Source organism: Cyclopterus lumpus, chromosome 21 (genome assembly GCF_009769545.1).
Source record: "Cyclopterus lumpus isolate fCycLum1 chromosome 21, fCycLum1.pri, whole genome shotgun sequence".
NCBI classification, from domain to species: domain Eukaryota; kingdom Metazoa; phylum Chordata; class Actinopteri; order Perciformes; family Cyclopteridae; genus Cyclopterus; species Cyclopterus lumpus.
The window spans coordinates 18,477,094-18,493,655 of record NC_046986.1 but is presented as its reverse complement, the minus strand read 5'-3'; the positions used below and the strand labels follow the sequence as shown (position 1 = coordinate 18,493,655).

The 16,562-nt window shown below is 45.8% G+C and overlaps 1 protein-coding gene across 1 annotated transcript in view; it reads right to left on the bottom strand.

The window, feature by feature from the left end:
* The window catches only part of kcnh3 (potassium voltage-gated channel, subfamily H (eag-related), member 3), a 105,794-nt gene extending 89,232 nt beyond the window's left edge, over nt 1–16,562 (bottom strand). Inside the window, exon 1 of the mRNA XM_034561467.1 lies at nt 16,487–16,562. Within this exon, the coding sequence (XP_034417358.1) occupies nt 16,487–16,562 (76 nt within the window). The remainder of the gene's footprint in view (nt 1–16,486) is intronic.

The following is a 16,562-nucleotide window of genomic DNA, read 5'->3' as shown; positions in this document are numbered from 1 at the left end:
TGCTTCACGAGAGGTTAAAGAGGTTAAAGTCGCCACGTCAACAAACCGAACCGGGATATTGTTTTTTTTACCGTCATTGGTCGTACCCAACCAGCTTTCTATTTCACCTTCTTCACATGTTCATCACGTAGTGACATATTGCATTTGAGAGAGACACATCTAGAAGCATGAATGATGCATTTCAAACATCTAGATGTTTAAAATGCATCATTCATGCCGCTTAAGTGTCACGCGGTTCTTTGTCAGCTGAATCCAGCATCGTCTGGTTCCAGTTCTGACTGTCCAAGCAATATATAAAATATCAGTAATGCAACAGATATAAAAAGAGATATATTTATATGTATGTTTGCTGTCCCTCCTTTTCATCTGCTATAAAGGGGTTGCCATTGTTTGAAAGGCCACGAATTGGTTGACAAATGTTCTTGTCGAGTCCTGATATAGTTATTTACTTTGTCACCTGGCCTGCTGCATCTTTGCTGTCTTCACGACGAACGGCTATGTATATGAATCTATTAATGTTAACTAAACCAAAGTAAACTAAGAGAGAGAATACTAAAGTGTAGGTGACCACAGCTCTTCGTGCATCAATCCCTAGACACTAAACCTGAGGATTAAACTGGAGACCACTTTAAAAAAAGGATTCACTGAAGCATAGCCTTCTTTTTCCCCCTCCAGGTGTGTGAAATAAAAAAAGGCTCAACAGAGGAAACACAAATCTACGTCATACTGTGTGTGTCAAAGTCTGTTTAATGTATTCAAAAAAGTGTAACCGCGGGTGTTTATGGTCGTGGCCGCATAATCAGCACATAAAGAATGCAGCGCAACAAGACGTCCTGTTAGGAAGTGGTTATTGGAGTTGTAGCCTCCTCTCCAGAGCAGTCAAATCACACGATTCTCAAACTAATGGTGCGGTCAAACCAGAACTAGCCATGCAAAATATACTCGTGCCATGTGGCAAAAAAAAAGCCAGACAGGACAGGAAATGGTGCTGCAGAGCTGCAGAGCTGTGAAGGGCAGGAGCTAAAATGTCTGGCGAGCTAACAGAAGCTTTAACAAGCTGTAAAATGAACAGCAGAATCGTTTTGTTGTGCGGTTACACATACACACACACACACACACACACAGTGTAAAAACAATCAATACTTGAATACTTAAATGTCAGCCCTTTCTCTCTCTCTCGAACCGGCTGGGCATTAGACATCAAACGAGCCGTGATATTTCGCGGGTCAAAGGTCAGCGAGATTGAACACCGTGGTATCAATTGTCAAACCAGCGGCGAATCCGTCAGTCGGACCGAACCTGAAGATGAAGTGACTCTTTCTCTCCTCGTTGCCAAATAAACAACGTTCTCAACACACCATGGTGTTTTTAATGCTAATAATGCTCACGCTGTAATCTAATTGACTGGATGAGGCCCTGTGACGCTCGAACAATTCGCCTCAGGCAGAATCCTGCGCAAATGTCCCCCTCGTCAATTTGACACAGCGGCATAATTGCGTAATCTTGCTATATTAAGAAAGGTGGGAATAATGCAAACGGCCGGAAGCCACCAATGCGACGCATGAAAGGCAACACACACACACACACACAAAGTATGATAGTCTGTATTAATTTAATCAAGTCAAGGCAAATACCTAATGTTGCCTTTTAGTTTTTACAATTTGTGCATTATTATGTGACTTGAGACAACTGCTTCTTCTTGAAGTCTGGTTAGATGGATTTGTTCCGACTTCACAAGAAGTGGTGTTTTATTTTCCTTCATCCGGCAGGAGGAGGGAGTTGTCTTGAACGCAGCATAAGACTCGTACTGCATCGTGGCTGCTAATTCGCACACATTTACATATCCTTTTAGGATAAAGGCAAATATTGTCAAACAAATGTACTTGAATGATATTACTAACAGTGTATACCCCACAAATGAATGATATGTGAGGTGGGCTGCCTGTCAGAGCCCAACATATTCAAATCTGAGGAATTGATAGCACAGTGGCGTATTTCTCTAGAGCAGCTCTGTTTATTGGCCAACGTCTCTATCGACAAGCTAATCTCTCTCAACCATAGACTGTATACATAAGACACGTCACGTCACCCATTGGTTATTGGACTCCAGTTTTGAAGCCTTGAGTTCGTCATTTTGAGCCGTCGCCATCTTTACATTTTGCATATATAGGTAGCGACATGTCAATCACAATGTGGGCTACCTTGTGATTGACATGTTGCATATGTGATTTATGGTCTATTTGACTCTTAATTGACCATCATTTACTAAATGAACATCATGCTGTATTGAAAAAGACTTGAAACTAGAGATTGAGACCATAAACTCATGTTTACAATGTTTACTGAGGGAATAAATCAAGAGAAAAGTGAGAGTCATTTTCTCATAGACTTCTATACCATCTGACTATTTTTGGTAACTGCAGGAGTCGCCGCCTGCTGGTCAGAAGAGAGAATGCCAGTCTGGCAAGCTTTAGCACAGAACCATACTTACATTATGCCTTCAAAGAAACCAGAGACATATACGGAACAATACCTTTCTGTGGCATTGTCAGAAGATATTTTGTTAACTTTATACTGTGAACACATACTGCGTGAGCTACTAAAGCACAGACCCCGTCTGACTCCGTCAGAGATGAAGACAATATATAAGGCTCATGATCATAAAAGAACAACAACGGTTTGTGTTTTGTGTTTGGGACCTCGTAAAGCCAAGTCACGCCAACCTGTCTTGTCCAGTAACAGGTGCGTCTGATGTTTTTTTCACGGTCGAATCTCACTGACCACCTGCCGCTCCCGAGCCCTGCCATAGAAAACAGCATTGTTTTTCTTTATTGGAACATTGCTTAGTCACTGGCCTTTTGATGCTGCAACTGAGACCAGCCCGTCGCCTTCCCCAAAGTCAATATTTGCTACAATTACACAAAAGCAGGGCGAGATGGCAAACTGGAGAATGGTGGCCCGGGCTAATGATGCAATACGATGGTCATCTACCAATCCAAACACAAACAAACAGACGTGAACACATGTTTAATAAATAGGAGCGTGACCATTTACACACAAAAACACAGGCGCGCAATTGGATTAAAAGGTGCTTTGAGACCGCCATGGCGGTAATCTCTGAAAAGGCTGTTCAGTGTCTCGTCCGTCTTCAGCGAGCAGGTTGGAGGTGGAGAGTGACAGTCCCCAGGCACTCGCTGCCAAGTCCTGTTTGGGTCACTTGGCTCTGACGCCGCCGGGTCTGTTTGACGGACTGTCTGGCCGACTGACTGAAGAGACTCCAACTGCCCTGCGCCACCTTTAACTCTCCTCCCCGCCATATACCACCATCTATTTCTTTTTCCTGAGCAAGGCTTTTAAATACATTTAATTTTTTTAAAGAGGGAGGGGGGTATATTACAGTTGTGCATTGCCTTCAATCAGGCTGCTTGAGATATTATTCTTTTGCAATTCCAACACAATGCTCGTTTAAGATAAGAAAACATTTTAAATAAAAAAAAAATAAAAAAGGTAATCCATGCAGCCTTTTCGTTTCTGAAACTTTAAACTTTCTGATTTCTTTTCTGAGTTTCTCAAATGGAAACGTCCACCCAGCCATTCGCAAAAAGTAGTGACGTAGGTTACCGAAGTAAGTTAATCAATAGTTATAAGTTATGAATAATGTGAACGTTAGCGCCGGCTGAGTCGACGTTAACTGAAAGGGTTAGTTGGGATTTTTTAAAGTTGTATGTTTACTCCAGTGTTCTGAGAGGTGTTTGTCAATGGAGTCTTGTGGTTTTTAAAGAGACCGATATAACGTATTGCCTCATTTCAGCCATCTATGAAAATTAAATTTAGAATATTTGTACTACTTTACTTTCCCATCAGACGGCCCTTTACGACGGGGTACTGAAGCCACCATATCGCTGTCTTTAAAGCCACAAGACTCCATTGAGAAAAAGAAAATGTAATCTCATAGAGCACGGGAGTTGCCTGTCTACCGCTGCATCGATCGGTTTGTTTGTGGTATTGTGTGACTTACGTCATCATGCAGATAGTAGCATTCTGACCCTTACACATGCAAACCTAGACCATGATTTGAATGTTTCGGATTTGAAAGCATAAGGAACACCATTGGGAAGCTCCAAAATGATACAAAACCCCCGCAAAATAAACAAAATAATGGACATGCCCTTTAATGTGTTCTTTAGAAGACCAATAGTCTGTACCAGCAGCCTGTACTCGGGCACATTGGCGCTTCGAGCTGAATGCTAATGTCACCATGCTATCATTCAGATTGTTTAGCCGCTAGCAGAGCTACAAATATATCAAATAATAGGTTAATAACAAGTATGTTTGAGTGCTGCAGCTTGTAAAAGCCATAGCCGACTGTTGAATATGGGCAAAAGCTCACATTTGTAGAAAAGGTTGGCAGCAGGCATAACAACCAAGCTAGCTAAAAGCAGTTCTTTATTGGTTTATTTTACGTTTACAGAGTCGCGGGATCACATTACGGTCAACTTTGTTGCGGCTGCAGTTCCAATGTACCCAAACCGACTGCTGGTGAGCAGACAAAGCTGAAGTTAATAAAATCATTTCTTGGAAATGACACGTTTGATTTAAGCTGGAATTATGAATCCCCGTTGGCAGATTTCAGACAACTGTGATGTAGAAGCCACTAGAACCACGGATGGAGCTAGCTGCAAAACAATTTTATTGATGATGCGAGCGTTAATTGAATGTGCATCTCTTTAATGATGTGCACGGAAAGCAAATGACTGAGCGTCGTACTACGATGATTTCTGCTTTTCAGAGGCTGAGAACAGCGCTGGGTGTCACTTCTCTGGTTTCTTTCTCCTCCTCAAAGTACAGAGCTCGTCAGGACGTCATGTCCTCCTCTCGTCCTTGTTTATGCACATATTTGCGTCTTTGACAGAATGATATCCTATGGCGATGGGAGGGCTGCGTATCCATATGTGCTGTACTGTATGTTCGACTGCATTACTGGGTTTTTTTCCACCCGAGAGACAGGAGGATGCCCCTCGGGGACATCATGGTCCATCTGGTGACTTCAGAGTGCGGTACACCAACTCACTTCTGTAGACGTGAACTTTCTGGCTGCTGGGAAACGATCACAGGGCCATTTTCCAAAGCTGAAGAACTGGTGTCTGGTAGAATAAATACCACCTCACACGACATACCCGCGTCACAGGTTGCAGTCGCTGTTTTCCTTTTGGTTTACTGGTTGTCTATGGGCAGCTTTTTGAAATTAGATGTATAGATTTAAGATTCACACAACATGGCCAAACACAATGCAGGCATCTCAATCCATAAACATGGATGGTATGATGAACGGCCTTCGCTATTCTGTCAATTTCTTAACCACTGAAAAGCATTTGGGGTTTTTATGGTCATTTTATCTCATTTTAAATATTTCTCTTCTCTTGTTTACTCTGCTGTAACGTATGAAATCACATTAAACCTCTTTTGCCTTTTCCTACAGTCTCACTACAGCTGATGGTTTAGTGGTACTTTAAAATATAAGAATAATTCATTGGATTTAGTGCCGGTTATTACAGCTTGTAAGAGCCAAATGTGGTAATGAACATGTTACTATCTATGTACACTGGGTGGCGCTGTTCTGTGGTCCTGTGCTTGCCTATATAGTCAATCAGATCATGATTGACGGCAGGTGTTGGACCCCGGGAAGGGCAAACGGTTTTGAATGCTCTGGGGTTACGAATGTTCGCCGTTTCCACCGATATCTTTGCATACCTCGGCAAAGAGAATAAACACAACATATTTATACAACATCAGATGTGTCCGTGGGTGATGTCAGCGAAGCTGAATAAGAGCACGTCAGTCAGATCAATCTGAGGCAAAAACACCTCAGTAACCTAAGTACTAGACTGTGCTCCTTTAACACAGCTAATAACAAAATAATATGAACGTGTACTTGGAGAAATACTGCAGGACTGCAAATATAGCTGCCTTCCAGGATAACAGCCACAACTAATATAGTCAAGTCTTTTAATGCATTTATTTCATTTACTTGTGGTTTAGGCAGAGACAATTCAGAACTTGTACACATAGATGAGCCGGCACTCAAATCTGGCTAAACAAGGCAATTTAAAAAGAAAAGGTTTTCGCAAATTTGCCAGGAAAGACAATCTATTAGCTTTTCTATCTGCCCTTTCTCTGACACTGTGGTAGGTCCTGGGCCTAATGCAGCCGGAGCTCGGATTCATCTGCTTCCAATTGGAACGTATTACCTCCGAGCAGCTTTAATGTACCCCCCGTCGCTTCGGCTTCATCACTTTCATTTACTGCTAATACAGTCCCGGGCTCAGTCCGCCTCATCCTGCACATCTCTAGCTTCCCGCCTTTCTTACGCAGATGGTGACATCCTCATTGACCACCTGGTTTGGCATCTATTTCTAGCTGGTTCTTCTTCTCTGCCTTTGTGTGCTCCTTCTACCCGCCTCTCTCTCTCTCTCTCTCCGCCTCTCCGTCTCACGCTGCTTCCCTCGGCTCACCGGGCCGCGGTGCGTTCTCTAACTCGCGTCCACTGAAAGAATTGCTCCAATTATGCTTTTGACAATGCTGGAGCAAAGGGTCTAAGGCAGGTCTGCTGGTCTAAAATAAGCAACTGCACACAAAAGCTTGACATTTTGACATCCATTTCCTCTGGCTCATTTAAAGGGCCCTTATGGTAAGGTCTGTCGAATGGCAGCAGACACATTATCCTGTGTCATAACCTCTGTCCCGTCGTGTTCTTTGATACGTACCGTCAGTAAAATGCACTTTTACTTGTATGTTATTTGTAGCATCGGACAAATGCTTTTTACAGAATAAAAAAAAAGCGAGAAAATAATTTCAAAGTATGATAAGAAGTTGACCTCCTCGTGAACTCACATACAAAATGTACAGACACTAACAGCATTATTTAAAAAAAAAAAAAGAAGTTTTACCACAATTCTGTTCCTGCACTGCCCATCTCTCGCCTCAAGGGTTTTCATAAACGTTCTTAAGTTATTGTTTAGTTGTGAAGTTAAAACGTCTGTGACTCGGCTGCCATGCTGAAAACAGTTGAGCCAAAAATCGAGCACCGGCCGGAGCCAATATTTTGCTGATGGGGCTTTACACCCTTTTTTCAAATAGGAAATTAAAAATGTCATCAGGAAAATGGGTCCCAGAATTGGGTATACACATTTCTGGACAAGCCTACTGCACAAGGTTTGCAGCATTTAAGGACTATATTGTTTTCCAAACAAACAAAGATGGAGAGAAAGAAAGCAATCCAGTAAAAGAAAAGTCCTACCAGTCCCCCAGGCCTTATCCTCTATAATTGGGAATCCTTTAAAGCCACTACATATGTTGCTTTCAGAAATCACCATGTCACCAACACGTGGGTGGTGAAAGCATCCATATTGATTATTTTAAACAGACCGCCATCGTAAATAATATATGACTGTTTGAGTAGCTATTGATTTTGATTACCCCACTGCATTCAGAAACGCTGTAGCCAGAGAGTGTGTGTGTGTGTGTGTGTTCCTACCTTATGTCACCTTCAGCAACACATTTCAGACTAAAGGACAGTTAAATGAGAACGGCTTTTCAAGACAAGAGCCATGATTTTTGGGTCAATGGTGGAGGTTTCGGGTTCGGGTAAATCTCCAGAAAATGAATGGAAGTATGTCACGTTGCCAAAAGTGACCACATGCTTCTAAGCAAGAGAAAACAACCCTGTGAGCCTTCGGGTTCCAGCTCTGGGAGCATTTTCTGTGTCTGGAAACTAGAAATGATCCGAGACCTGATTCAGTAAGCGAGCAGAGTTCTCTCATCATTTATTATCAACTTCATAATCTGACTGCGGGTGCAGCGTAAGTGCAAAGAGGAGATTGTTAAATTCAGAAATAATGAAGTAAGCTCACTTTGTCAAGAGCTCTCTTGATTATAAATGATCTGAAGAGCGTGCCGGCCTAACTGATGGTTTTATTAATTCGCCGTCCCTATCGCAGTCCTCATGACTAATGAACGGGGCCTTGTATAACTCGGTGAGATATATTATGCAGGCGGTGCAATGTGGCACATGTGAGTTTCCAGTGGATTCCTGCAGGTGCGGGATGTGTGTCAGAGAGTTTATTGCAGCGTTAGTAGACCAGCAGCAGGAAAGAGGGGAGAGTGAGTACCTGCAGCCGTGTCAGATGTCACTGACAGAAGAGAGTAAAAATGGATCCCAGCATTATTCCTTTCATAAGTTTACTGTGCGCGAATGAGCGAGAGTGACCGAACTCTCTGTCTGAGGATCTCAAATAAAGATCTTGTTTAAAATCCCCCCATTTTATCTCCGATTGTAAGTTTTACTCCCAATAATATGGATTTATTAACATTCTCTTACTTATAATTATTGCCACCGTCATCGACCAAGATATATTTTTGCCTAAACCCTGATCTGTCAATCTCTCTTTCCCTCTTACATCCATCCTTGAACGCACCGCACAGCTTTTATTACTTCCCTTTGTCCTCCTGATTACCTACAATCCCTTATTAATTCCTCTCTTCCATTGATCACTCTCTCCCTCTCTCTCTTTCCTACCTCCCTGTTTGGTCCAGTAGTGACAACAAGAAGCAGATTGCGACCTGAAGGCAAACACAAGCAAGCACACGACACTTTTACTTGTATTGATTCACTCTTTGATTCATCTTTATTTTTTAATTCCTATGAATATTGGCGCCATCTTGTGTAATGTAGTTACAAATCATGCGTTTTATAGAAGAAGAAAAAAACGACCCCATGTATTTTCCTATAATCGAAGCACTGAGTCGTGATCGGACCACTGACTGGAAATGCTGATTAATGCTGTCATTGGAACTATATTCATATTGCCACTCTCATCATTACCATTTGTCTCATTCACAAACACTTTCCTCAGCACTGCTTGCCACTCACTCACACAGCAACACAATACATTATGTATCTGTGCAATAGTAGATCTGCATCAAAGTCTTTGCTCTCTTTTTTCTAAATCTAAGTGTCGGCCCGAACCCCCGCTGTGGTCCGCGCTGAAACACATCGACACGTTTTTAATGGGCTGCCATGAAAGTTTATGGTCTCCAGAGGATTCTTTGACTTTGGCCACTGTTCAGTTAACATTTGCTGATCTGTGTGACGTGTCTCTAGATTGAAATATCTCCACATCTACTGTACCGGATGGATTGATTCAGAGTTTACAGACATTCAGTCGCGTCATGGCTGACACCCAATCCGCCTAATAAAGCGTTAGTATCGATCCGGATACCGAGCTGTCCTTTAGCTTAGTGCTAACTGGCAGATGTTGGTTTAGTATGACGCAGTCAACATTACAGCCGCTAACCTTTCCCATCGTCACTGTGAAGGTGTTGACCATTTAGTCCAAGGCATTACAGCGAGCAGCTAGCATGGCTGACACTTGACCTTTTTAATCAGTGGTCTGGCATAAGGTGACAGAGCCGGTATCATGAGTATCAAGCCCATCATCTTACCTGTTTCCGCCTGCTGAGAAGCCGGGAGGAGGGGGGGACTCGTGGTGCACAAAACGCCACAGGGAAAACACACACCTGAGACACAACAATGCTTCACCGCTAATCTGTGCTGACAAACACACACACACACACGCACACACACACACACACACACACAGACACAGGCACAGATGTGCACAGATACGCAAACACAGGCACGGCGGAGTGGTGACAGCCTGTCTCCCTGCAGCTGTTTTCTCACTTACGCACACAGACACGCATGCACACAATCAGGTGAGTAGGGCGAGGTGGGAAGCGACTAACGAAAGACCGAAGGAGGGACACGGCGCAGAGGGATGAGGGGAGTGAGACCATTTAAGTTATCTCTGGTGCAGAGAGACACGGAATAAACTTATCTGAGACTGGAGCAAAGTGAGTATTACTGTATGTGTGATAAGGCTGAGGAGATGAAAGCAAAAGATCTTTAATGTAAAAATGGTGCAACCTCTATTATTGTAAGAACCCGGTGGTGGACACCGGGGGTGAGGGTAGCCGTCAAACTGAAGAAGGAGGCCTTTCGGGCCTGGCTGGCCCAGGGGTCTCCTGAAGCAGCTGACGGTTACCGGCGGGCCAAAAGGGCCGCAGCGACGATGGTCGCGGAGGCTAAAACTCGGGCATGGGAGGAGTTCGGGGAGGCCATGGAGAAGGACTTTCGGTTGGCCTCAAGGAAGTTCTGGCAAACCATCCGACGGCTCAGGAAGGGAAAGCAGGGTCTACCCCAGGCTGTTCTCAGCAGGGGGGGGGAACTGCTGACCCGGACTGGGGACATCGTCGGGCGGTGGAAAGAGCACTTTGAGGAACTCCTAAACCCGGCCAACATGTCCCCCGGAGAGGGGGCAGCGCCGGAAGACTTTGGGGTGGATTCACCCATATCCCTGGCAGAGGTCGCTAAGGTAGTCAAAAAGCTCCTTGGTGGCAAGGCGCCAGGGGTGGATGAGATCCGCCCTGAGATGCTGAAAGCGCTGGACATTGTTGGGCTGTCTTGGTTGACACGCCTTTTCAGTGTCACATGGGGGTCGGGAACAGTGCCTATGGACTGGCAGACCGGGGTGGTGGTTCCCATCTTCAAGAAGGGGGACCGGAGAGTGTGCTCGAACTATCGTGGTATCACACTGCTCAGCCTCCCGGGAAAAGCTTATGCCAGGGTGCTGGAGAGGAGGCTCCGACCACTTGTCGAACCTCAGATTCAGGACGAACAGTGCGGATTCCGTCCCGGTCGTGGAACAGTGGACCAGCTCTTTACCCTCGCAAGATTACTGGAGGGGTCCTGGGAGTTTGCCCAACCAGTTTACATGTGCTTTGTAGACCTGGAGAAGGCTTTCGACCGGGTCCCTCGGGGGTTTTTGTGGGGGGTGCTGCGGGAGTATGGGGTGCCGGACCCGTTGGCATGGGCCATCCGGTCTCTGTGCGCCTGCAGCAGGAGCTGTGTTCGTCTCCTCGGTAGTAAGTCAGACACGTTCCCGGTGGGTGTTGGCCTCCGCCAGGGCTGCCCTTTATCACCGGTCCTGTTCGTGACCTTCATGGACAGGATATCTAGGCGCAGCCAGGGGGCGGAGAGGATCCGGTTCGGGAGTCTCGGGATCGCCTCTCTGCTGTTTGCGGATGATGTGGTCCTGTTTGCCTCCTCGGACCGTGACCTCCAGCATTCACTGGGGCGTTTTGCAGCCGAGTGCGAAGTGGCAGGGATGAGAGTTAGCACCTCCAAATCTGAGGCCATGGTGCTCTGCCGGAAACCGGCGGATTGCTCCCTCCAGGTGGGGGCAAACTGCCTACCCCAAGCGAAGGAGTTCAAGTATCTCGGGGACTTGTTCACGAGTGAGGGTAAGGTGGAGCGGGAGATCGATAGGCGGATCGGTGCGGCTGCAGCAGTAAAACAGGCGCTGTACCGGTCCGTCTTAGTGAAGAGGGAGCTGAGCCGGAAGGCAAAGCTCTCCATTTACTGGTCGGTCTACGTTCCAACCCTCACCTATGGTCACGAATTCTGGGTCGTGACCGAAAGAACGAGATCTCGGATACAAGCGGCCGAAATGAGCTTCCTCCGTAGGGTGGCCGGGCTCAGCCTTAGAGATAGGGTAAGGAGCTCGGACATCAGGGGGGAGCTTGGAGTCGAGTCGCTGCTCCTTCGTGTCGAAAGGAGTCAGCTGAGGTGGTTCGGGCATCTAGTTAGGATGCCTCCTGGACGCCTCCCATTAGAGGTTTTCCGGGCACGTCCAACTGGTAGGAGGTCCCGGGGAAGACCGAGGACACGCTGGAGGGATTATATCTCCCGGCTGGCCTTGGAACGCCTCGGGATCCCCCAGAATGAGCTGGAAAGTGCTGCGGGTGAGAGGGAAGCCTGGGTCGGCCTGCTGAACCTGCTGCCACCGCGACCCGACCCCGGATAAGCGGGTGATAATGGATGGATGGATGTGGGTTCATCTGCTTTTCTTAACATGTAAGCCATCCATCAGTCCATGTAACACTTGTATTCATTTACTACCTAATTCATTTGCTGCAGCTGCATGTGGGATGTCTCTATGAAACCCCGACATTGGAGTGAAATCGGCAATGTGAGACGTTAAGACATCGGTTCCCCTGCAGATTTAATTCTATTCTATTCTTAAAACAGTGTAGGTGTAACAGAGTAACTGGGAAGAGACAGTCTGACACTAGGCTGAGACTCAGATAAATAAGGGTCTCAAGGGAAAATGTTGGACATTGGAAAAGCCTTTTTGTTTCTTGATCAGCAACGGTCAGGCTACACCTTCAACGACGGCGCCACAATAATGAGGTTCATTGTCATTTCGCTGGCCTGTCTCCATCCAGCTAAACCTCCTTTTGGATTAAAAAAATTAAGCCCAAGAGAAGGAGCAGGCTGGTTGCAACTTGTGCCGAGCGCTGGTCCAGACATGTCCACGTGATGTGCATGGCTCAGGCCCTAACCTGATTAGGACCGAGCCAAGACCCACTCAATTAATAGGACCAATTGGCTCGTTTAGCCCCACACAGCTGTTGCCTTTTTTTTAGGAAGCACAGCAGCAAATGAGCATTGATTGAACTATGCATGAGGTTTACGGGGAGTCTTCAGAGGACTCACTGTTTCCTCCAGACTGTAATTTTCACATAGTAGCAAATATAAAATAAAAATGATTCTAATGAAACCCCCTGCATGAATCCACTGATTGCGAAATTAAAATAAATGAATATAGATTTATAGAGTGCTCGGTCAATTGACAGATGCTCCATTTAAAAGGTGTGTGTGCGTGTGTGTGTGTGTGTGTGTGTACATATAAATAGGCATCCATCCATCCATCCATTCATTTTCAATACCGCTTATCCTCATTAGGGTCGCGGGGGCGCTGGAGCCTATCCCAGCTGAAATAGGGCGAAGGCAGGGGACACCCTGGACAGGCCGCCAGTCCATCGAGGGCACATGTAGGGACATACAACCATTCACACCTATGGGCAATTTAGAGATCAATTAACCTGCAGCATGTCTTTGGACTGTGGGAGGAAGCCGGAGAGCCCGGAGAGAACCCACGCTGCCACGGGGAGAACATGCAAACTCCACACAGAAGGACCGCTCCGACCGGGAATTGAACCCGCGGCCCTCTTGCTGTGAGGCGACAGTGCTAGCCACTACACCACCGTGCAGCCCATAAATAGGCATATATATATATATATAAATAATCTGTAGTATGATTCAGACGCTGTTACGTCAAACTGCAACGGGATGCAGCGCTTTGCATCCATGTTCAAAAAGGAGCTTGATTCAGAGCACATCTGTTGCCTCCTTAAGGCTCTCAGCGTGCCTAAAAGCGCAAACAGTGCCGACAGAGCTAACGGCGTTTACCTGGGAGTCTGTTTGCTGCTTTATTATTGTTCTGAATCCTGTGTAAACAAACACAAACCTTAGCTCCTATTTTCTGTACTTGGAGTGCAGTGGTGATCTGCTGATGTACGCGTATAGCAAGCAGCTCTAGATAAAAGCATTGTTGAGTCAAATGCAATGGCCTACATGATGCAAAGCCCAGACCCACACAGTGATCCCACTCTCACAGTGAAATGCTATCAGTTTGACACCTGACATGAATCTCTTTCATCTCCTGAACAGATTAGAGAGTGTGCATTCAGTAGATCATCACTAATGTGTGGAAGGCTTCAGGTGGGGCAGCACGGATCCAATACGATATCAGTATCCACGCAGATTAGGGCTGCAGTTAACAATCAATTTCATTATTGATTCCTTTCTCAATTCTTTTTTTTAAAGGTGACGTCTTTGAACTGACTTCAGACTAACAATCAAAAACAAAACAGAATACAACCTTTGAGAAGCTGGGAGCCGCCAGTGTTTAGCACATGTGCTCTATAAATAAATGTAATTGATTAATTGATTATTTCAATAGTTGGCTATACATTCTCAGTTGATGCACTAATTGATGGATTGACTAATTGTCCAGGTGCGAATACTGACCATATTAAGTGAATCAATATATGCTATGATGTCATCTACCACATTAAGTAGATTATTATTATTTGTCATTGTCATTAAAAAATAAATAAAATGTCTTCGCTGCAGGTTAAATTCATTCAGTCACAGCAGGCAGTTGACTGAGTCCTTAAAGCCATTGAAGTCCCCGGTATCATGTTGCCTGACTTAAATTATTCAATGTGGGATAATGCATTTTAGATTTGGGAATAAAGAAAGCGCTGATATCAGGTTTGAAAGGAGCATCGGTACCATGTACAAGGTCCGCATGCACCTGAAGCTAACCAGGGTTGGACGTGCACACACAGCGTCTGGCAGAGATGAGTGATGAGTGGCTTTTTAAAGTGATCATGCCTGCCGTTTGATCACTATCACAGCAAAAGCCTTTTTTATTCTCTCTCTCTCTCTCTCTCTCTCTCTCTCTCTTTCACACACACACACACACACACACACACACACACATATACACACAGCTTCCATCAGCCCCACAGATAGACCCATAACTGGCATTCTCCTCCATTCTCCCTCAAGTGTCTGATTTAATATGATACGAATATCACTCCATTTAAAAAATCAAAAAGCACACACATAGCTGCATGTTTGTCCCAGCTATAGACCAATAACAAATTCATATTTAGACATGCCCAACCCCCCAACGCCCCCTCTTCCCACCAGACACAGCTACACCACATTCTCCCATCATGCACACACGCTCTCACGCCCTCCCCAACCCCCCACAACCTCTCATTTTCACCCACCCCCTCTCCTCCTTCTCCTTCCCCTCCCCCTCCTCCTCATCCTCCTCTTCCTTCTGACAAGCAGAAAGGCCACGATGAATTCTTGACATCCACACGAGTTAATTATAATGACTGCACATTGTACTGCTGGAGATGTGTAATTATCAGCACCTCAGCCAGAGAAAAGAGAAATAGCTCAGCTTAATAAGACCACTTTTAGTCACAATGAGACAATCTACAAAACACGATCATGTCCATCCTACTGCTGGATTTGTTTGCGAGCATATGTGAGTGTGTGAGTGTGTGAGTGTGTGCGTGTGTGAGTGTGTGTGTGTGTGTGTGTGTGTGTGTGTGTGTGTGTGTGTGTGTGTGTGTGTGTGTGTGTGTGACCTAAAGTATTTGAAGACTCTTTGTCACATGGCAGACATGAGTGTGAGGGTGGAGGAGTATATGAGAAGTTATGAGTTTCTTTTTAACCCGACATCAGATCCGGCACCAACAACTCACTTTGCATATCAAAGTGGGAGAATTCAAATGTCCTGCTGCACAAAACACAGAGGAAATTATGCCTGTGTTTTTGGTCAATGTGTAGTTGAGAGAGGAGAGGGGTTTAGGTGAGTTCAGGATCTTCATCATGCTGCCACACATACTGGGTTGTTTTTTTTTTGGGGGGGGTGGGGGGGGCACTGCTCGCCCCAATCGCACAGACTCCCATCTCCTGAATAATCAACGCAGACGATACCAAGCGCGATATGAGCATCTCTCACCCGCCCACCTCCTCAGCATGGGCCCCAAACACACACGGGCTGCTCGTCGCATCTGTTCTCAAGACACCCTCGCCAAAGAAGCAAAACAACAAACACAAGAAAATCTGATCTCTCTCTCTCTCTCTCTCTCTCTCTCTCTCTCTCTCTCTCTCTCTCTCTCTCTCTCTATCCATATATCTATCTATCTTTCTTTGCAGTATAATTTCAGATGCTGTTGCTCAGTGTGTTGTGATGGAGATCAGAATAAAACGGACCCAACCGGGGAACGTGAGGCAGAAAAGCTTTGAGTTTGATCTGCAACCTTTCCTGGGGAGGCTGGTGGAGTAAAAAGCCGGACGTGTGTGTGTGTGTGTGCCTGTGTGTGTGTGTGTGCGTGTGTGTGTGTGTGTGTGTGTGTGCGCGCGCGCGTGTGTTCGTGTGAGCGCGCGCGCGTGTGTGTGTGTGTGTGTGTGTGCGCGCGCGCGCGTGTGTGTTCGTGTGTGCGCGTGTGTGTGTGTGTGTGTGTGTGTGCGTGCGTGCGTGCGCCACAGCGGCGGACAAAGGAACTGGAGGAAGACTCGGTCATAACAAACTACAACAGTGGGCAAAAATCAGAGCTGGCTAAGTCTCTCAACGCCTTGGATTGCGTGCATCTACTAGAAAACACTCGGTAGTCACCACGCTGAAGACCAAGAATACTGTTGTCCAGTTGTGGAACTTATTGAACACTCATCACGTGTGCTTCTTTGTATGCAGCCCATTTTGCGCTGACAAGTAAACAATATCTGCTAAGAAACGGTGTCTTTATGGAGCAAAAGGTGAACACCGTTAAAACTTTTAAACTTGCATATTAGACAACATTCCTGTATGCGTGCGGGCTCCCACGCAGTTTGTTTTTGTGTTCTTCTCTCGTGCGTGTAAACATGAAGTGAACTGTGTGGACTGTGTGTGGTGGGTGGAACGGATCACGAGAGGGCTCCCGTTTGTTTACTCACGGGTGCCATCGAAGCGGGTGGCGATGGTGTCCAGGAAGGTGTTTTGCGGGGCGAGCAGCCCTCGCATCACCGGCAT